General features: G+C 45.1%; 1 protein-coding gene across 1 annotated transcript; it reads left to right on the top strand.

The window, feature by feature from the left end:
• The first annotated feature begins 298 nt into the window (after positions 1–298).
• On the top strand, positions 299–5,712 carry LOC142491246 (putative gastrointestinal growth factor xP1). The gene is made up of 3 exons (XM_075593521.1): positions 299–445; positions 4,763–4,909; positions 5,496–5,712. The coding sequence occupies exons 1-3, from the start codon at positions 364–366 to the stop codon at positions 5,507–5,509; spliced, it is 243 nt and encodes an 80-aa protein (XP_075449636.1). The 5' UTR covers positions 299–363; the 3' UTR covers positions 5,510–5,712.
• The last annotated feature ends 300 nt before the right edge of the window (positions 5,713–6,012 follow it).

Below are 6,012 nucleotides of genomic sequence, written 5' to 3'. Positions count from 1 at the left end.
CAAAACCAGAAATTCGCTGAAAGTGCCCATCCTGAACTTGGCACCTTTCAGGCACAGAGAAGATCCAAGTGCAGATTACCATGACTCACAGAAACAATCTGGGAATGTATCGATGCTGCTCAATGCCAAAACAAAGCTCCATGAATGAGGACCAGTGTGTTGCTCAACCAACGAGCTACTTATCATGGGAGGTTCAAGTAAAAGACTGGGTGGGTGATGAAAACTCTATAGACTTGCCTCAGTATGTTATCTGATAAGATTTAACAAATAAAATGTGGAATATAAAAGGATCCCCTCTGAGAGCATTCTATCCTACACTCACATCCATCTGTTCCACCGCAAGACCGAAGTCAAGGATCTGCAATGGAGTACAAGGTGGTCTGCGTATTGGCCATTGCCCTGATCGTGGGTCTCTTCAGCTCAGCACATGGACAGGCAGCGCTAAGTAAGTCCTTCAATCTAACACGGCTTTAACAAAAGGGCATTTCCTTACTGTTTGTGACAATCATTTCCTGGCTTCCTATGGGAAGAGGGAAATGAGAAGAGGTGAGGGATGGGTCATTGATTAGCTAGCATAGTTTTGTGATGAAGAGAAGGGTTTGGACGTTAGAGCCAAATTGATGCCAATTTGCATTCTTTATGTTTCCGTATCGATGTATTGTATTGTAGGTGCTTTACACATAATGTGTGTCAGCTTGCAATCTCTTGTAATACGAGCAGTGAGGCAATGCACAATACTCTGAATCCCTCCGTCAGGGCTGCGGATGTATAATCCTCCCACACTGAACATTTATGTCAAACCTAATTCTTGCATTTTACATGGCAACAAGCACTTTATTTATAAATAATGCACCGGTGTGGCAGCTAACATTTATTTGCATGGATACCCTATGGAGTTTTGCAATCACTGTTGTTATGGATGTATAGAAGAGTTTGGTCTTTATCTTTTGATGATCAGCGTCCTGATCTGTTCGATTTGTTCCCCAAATGTCCATGTTTTCCTTCGCCCTCCGGCAGATTGGGAAGAAAGTTAGTACGGGGGGTTTTATGCATGGCTCCAGCCCCATTCTGTGCATCCATCCGGATTCCTCTTTAGATGCACTAGTCCATACCTCACTGGAAAGGCTCATAGAATACCCAAGTATAGGGCCGTGGGTCAAAATAGCACCCTTCCATTCATTAGCTAAGGCTAAAGTTTTAACTCATAATCTAAGACATTAGCTAAAACAGAATATGGTATAAAGGGCCTGCAATGCCATTGCCGGAAGCGGTGGAAGTCTATTGGACTCTTCAATGCTAAAGAGCTTAGTCAGACGTTTTAAGCAGAAAACACATCAATTATATCCCTATCACTGCAGATGTGCAGTTAATATTATTACATAATAATAGATCTAAGAAAGAAACCATTATATCTCAGAATGATTCTTCTGTTCCACAACCTAAAGTATAACGTGTCTCCCTTTCATACTGAAAACTGATATGCGTGCTCTTCATAATAATAGTTAATTGATTAAGCAGGAGCATTTTGCAGCCACCGCCCTGGGCATGCACAGCAATGGGTTAAGTGGGATGATAATTATAGGAATAACAACTTGCTGCAAATATAGAGCATATCAGGACTTGCGACCTTCTCAGCAAAGCCGCTGTAATGATTTTATTAAAACCACTTCAATCAGAAGCATTTTTGAGATTACACAATGAGTTTTTCTTAACAGAAAAGTTAAACATGGTGTATGTGTCACACAAGCCCCAGCATCGCCAGCGGCCATTCCGTGCGCATTCATTTGTACTAAGAATTAATACCAGAAATATAATGATCCACAGCAATTTCACATACTTTACATGTAATCTGTGACTCGTCTCCCAACCAGGAATGTACGAGCAACAAGGAGTGGCAAGAGCGTACACACCACAAACTTTACGGGCATGCTGGCTTTGTATAGTGCACATTTAAATGATGTATTAGTAGTGTACTGCGGTTTTCCAGTAACAAACAAATCATTGATTTACATGATCGGAAACATTATAAATCATTGTTGTGAGAAATAAAGTTTGCCTACTGTACATTGGAGACACTGTAAACCTATTTATATGATGTTGAGCGGGTATATATACCGTGCTGTGACATACACATTGGCGTTTTGGGCATAGGGAGGTAAATACGTGGCCAAGATCCCAGTGAGTAGGCACTCAGTGACAAAGAGAGGTGTATCTATTATCTACTATGTGTGATCTATTATGTACTATGTGTGGCTGGAGGTTCTGCACCTCTCACCAGTACAGAAGTGTTATGCAGAACGCAACATGTGGGGAAAAGCCTCACAGGTAAAACTGATATTTGCAGGTATTGAGTTCTAGTACATTTTATTCTCTCTACGGGATCAGCTAAGTGAGAATAAATATTCATGTTTCAGGAATCTTTAAGCCATCCAATTTATTTTACAACAGCACGAGTGATTTCTATAAAGTGTTCATACCACTACATATGGGTGAATGTGTCACAATTCAAGCGGTGAATTCTTCGCAGTGTTTTGGGCAAAATGAAATTTGCGGTTCACCTCTGCAGCCAGTTTTGACGACAAAACAATCGTGAGAATGCTTCTAAAATCACCGTCATTTCCCCGTGCCTGTCCCTTTCTGCTAATGCCATAACTCCAATCCTCAAGGGCCACCAACAGGGCAGGTTCTCAGGATATCTCTGCTTCAGCACAGGTGGTGCAAATCAATACTGAGCCACCTCTGCTGAAGCAGGGATATCCTGAAAACCTGACCCATTGGTGGCCCGTGAGGACTGGAGTTGGCCACTCCTGGTGTAGATAATTCACCTCTAGATACCACATGTATTTATTAGATTAGATTAAAATGTGTTGCAATAGAGCAAACGGCAGTATTTTTTATTTCCCAGTAAGCTTTAAGCATAGCTATGAAATCATTACATCGCAGCACTGTATGTTCAGGCGTCATTACATCGCAGCACTGTATGTTCAGGCGCCATTACATCGCAGCACTGTATGTTCAGGGCGTCATTACATCGCAGCACTGTATGTTCAGGCGTCATTACATCGCAGCACTGTATGTTCAGGCGTCATTACATCGCAGCACTGTATGTTCAGGCGTCATTACATCGCAGCACTGTATGTTCAGGCGTCATTACATCGCAGCACTGTATGTTCAGGCGTCATTACATCGCAGCACTGTATGTTCAGGCGTCATTACATCGCAGCACTGTATGTTCAGGCGTCATTATATCGCAGCACTGTATGTTCAGGCGTCATTACATCGCAGCACTGTATGTTCAGGCGTCATTACATCGCAGCACTGTATGTTCAGGCGTCATTACAACGCAGCACTGTATGTTCAGGCGCCATTACATCGCAGCACTGTATGTTCAGGCGTCATTACATCGCAGCACTGTATGTTCAGGCGTCATTACATCGCAGCACTGTATGTTCAGGCGTCATTACATCGCAGCACTGTATGTTCAGGCGTCATTATATCGCAGCACTGTATGTTCAGGCGTCATTACATCGCAGCACTGTATGTTCAGGCGTCATTACATCGCAGCACTGTATGTTCAGGCGTCATTACATCGCAGCACTGTATGTTCAGGCGCCATTACATCGCAGCACTGTATGTTCAGGCGTCATTACATCGCAGCACTGTATGTTCAGGCGTCATTACATCGCAGCACTGTATGTTCAGGCGTCATTACATCGCAGCACTGTATGTTCAGGCGTCATTACATCGCAGCACTGTATGTTCAGGCGCCATTACATCGCAGCACTGTATGTTCAGGCGCCATTACATCGCAGCACTGTATGTTCAGGCGCCATTACATCGCAGCACTGTATGTTCAGGCGCCATTACATCGCAGCACTGTATGTTCAGGCGTCATTACATCGCAGCACTGTATGTTCAGGCGTCATTACATCGCAGCACTGTATGTTCAGGCGTCATTACATCGCAGCACTGTATGTTCAGGCGTCATTTCATCGCAGCACTGTATGTTCAGGCGTCATTACATCGCAGCACTGTATGTTCAGGCGCCATTACATCGCAGCACTGTATGTTCAGGCGTCATTACATCGCAGCCCTGTATGTTCAGGCGTCATTACATCGCAGCACTGTATGTTCAGGCGTCATTACATCGCAGCACTGTATGTTCAGGCGTCATTACATCGCAGCACTGTATGTTCAGGCGTCATTACATCGCAGCACTGTATGTTCAGGCGCCATTACATCGCAGCACTGTATGTTCAGGCGTCATTACATCGCAGCACTGTATGTTCAGGCGCCATTACATCGCAGCACTGTATGTTCAGGCGTCATTACATCGCAGCACTGTATGTTCAGGCGTCATTACATCGCAGCACTGAATGTTCAGGCGTCATTACATCGCAGCACTGTATGTTCAGGCGTCATTACATCGCAGCACTGTATGTTCAGGCGTCATTACATCGCAGCACTGTATGTTCAGGCGTCATTACATCGCAGCACTGTATGTTCAGGCGTCATTACATCGCAGCACTGAATGTTCAGGCGTCATTACATCGCAGCACTGTATGTTCAGGCGTCATTACATCGCAGCACTGTATGTTCAGGCGTCATTACATCGCAGCACTGTATGTTCAGGCGTCATTACATCGCAGCACTGTATGTTCAGGCGCCATTACATCGCAGCACTGTATGTTCAGGCGTCATTACATCGCAGCACTGTATGTTCAGGCGTCATTACAACGTGCTCTCTGGCTTCTTGTTTCAGCCCAAGCCCAATGCTCCGTGGAAGCCGTAGCGAGAGTGAACTGCGGCCCTCCCGGTATAGGCCCCGCTGATTGTTACAACAAAGGATGCTGCTACGATAACACTCTGCCCAACGCCATCTGGTGCTTCTATTCCCGGCCAGATGATGGTAATGTATTTCACCTAATGCTTATCAGGCTTCTGCTAACCAAAGCAATCATCTCCGTGATCTCCACGTAAGGAGAAACATGTGAGCTAGCCTGGGGAAGGATTAGTGGGGTGATGTATTCATTTCATTGCCAGCCCATCATGGTGAAGCTCAAGGTAAAGAAAGGCACCGCTGACCCGACAGATTGCTGTGACTTTTATAAGGATCACCCTAACCCAGGACTTACATCACATTGCATGGTTGTATATCAAACCCGGGGATCGCCCTGCCGTCACCAGCATTCAGCGTCTCATTAAATAAGCCGTGAAGGCATCTTCCCCTTAGGGACGCTGTAAACTCCAGTTACTTGATGGCTTCACTGTGCAGTGTATTGAGTAGGAGACTGGAGACGGTGCATGGTGGGACATTAATATGGTACTCAGTGGCACGGTGGGACATTAATATGGTACTCAGTGGCACGGTGGGACATTAATATGGTACTCAGTGGCACGGTGGGACATTAATATGTGCATCAGTGGCACGGCGCAGAATGCACGAAGCTTTTACTGGCGACTTATGTTTCAATCCGTCTTCTCTTTCTCCTTAGAATGCCTGCTATAAATGGGATTCATGTAACCGATCTCTGCCAGTGGAACAAAGCAGCCAAGGAACCATCGCAAAGTCTCCCCCCAGATGATATAGGCCGTGTAATACTTCTGTCATGATCAGTTTTCTCATTGTAAATGCAATTCTCTCGGTTAAAATGTTTATTATGTCACAGCCAGGCACATATGTAAAGTAATAAAAAAAAAGGCAAATTGAAATGTAGAAGTGTCTTGTTATTAGCTAAGCACATTTTAGATTGAATAAAATTAATATCTGTCACCTCCTTACCCGGCTCTACAGGAGTCACATCAGATGAACTATACACAGTGGCAGTGCTCCGTCTCAGGCCTGTGCAGGGTGCTGGGTGGGTGCAGGCTGGGGGTGGGTGTAACTACGTATATACAATTGCGGGGCTCAGTATCTCAGGCCTGTGCAGGGTGCTGGGTGGGTGCAGGCTGGGGGTGGGTGTAACTACGTATATACAATTGCGGGGCTCAGTATCTCAGGCCTGTGCAGGG

The sequence above is a fragment of the Ascaphus truei genome, chromosome 3, assembly GCF_040206685.1.
Source record: "Ascaphus truei isolate aAscTru1 chromosome 3, aAscTru1.hap1, whole genome shotgun sequence".
Classification (NCBI taxonomy): domain Eukaryota; kingdom Metazoa; phylum Chordata; class Amphibia; order Anura; family Ascaphidae; genus Ascaphus; species Ascaphus truei.
The sequence above is the reverse complement of the archived record's forward strand: the minus strand, read 5'-3'. Positions and strand labels throughout refer to the sequence as shown.

Coding starts and splice junctions, on each gene's coding strand:
- LOC142491246 (XM_075593521.1), top strand. CDS start 364: ATGGAGTACAAGGTGGTCTGCGTATTGGCCATTGCCCTGATCGTGGGT. Junction 446..4,762: donor ACATGGACAGGCAGCGCTAA/GTAAGTCCTTCA, acceptor TTCTTGTTTCAG/CCCAAGCCCAATGCTCCGTG.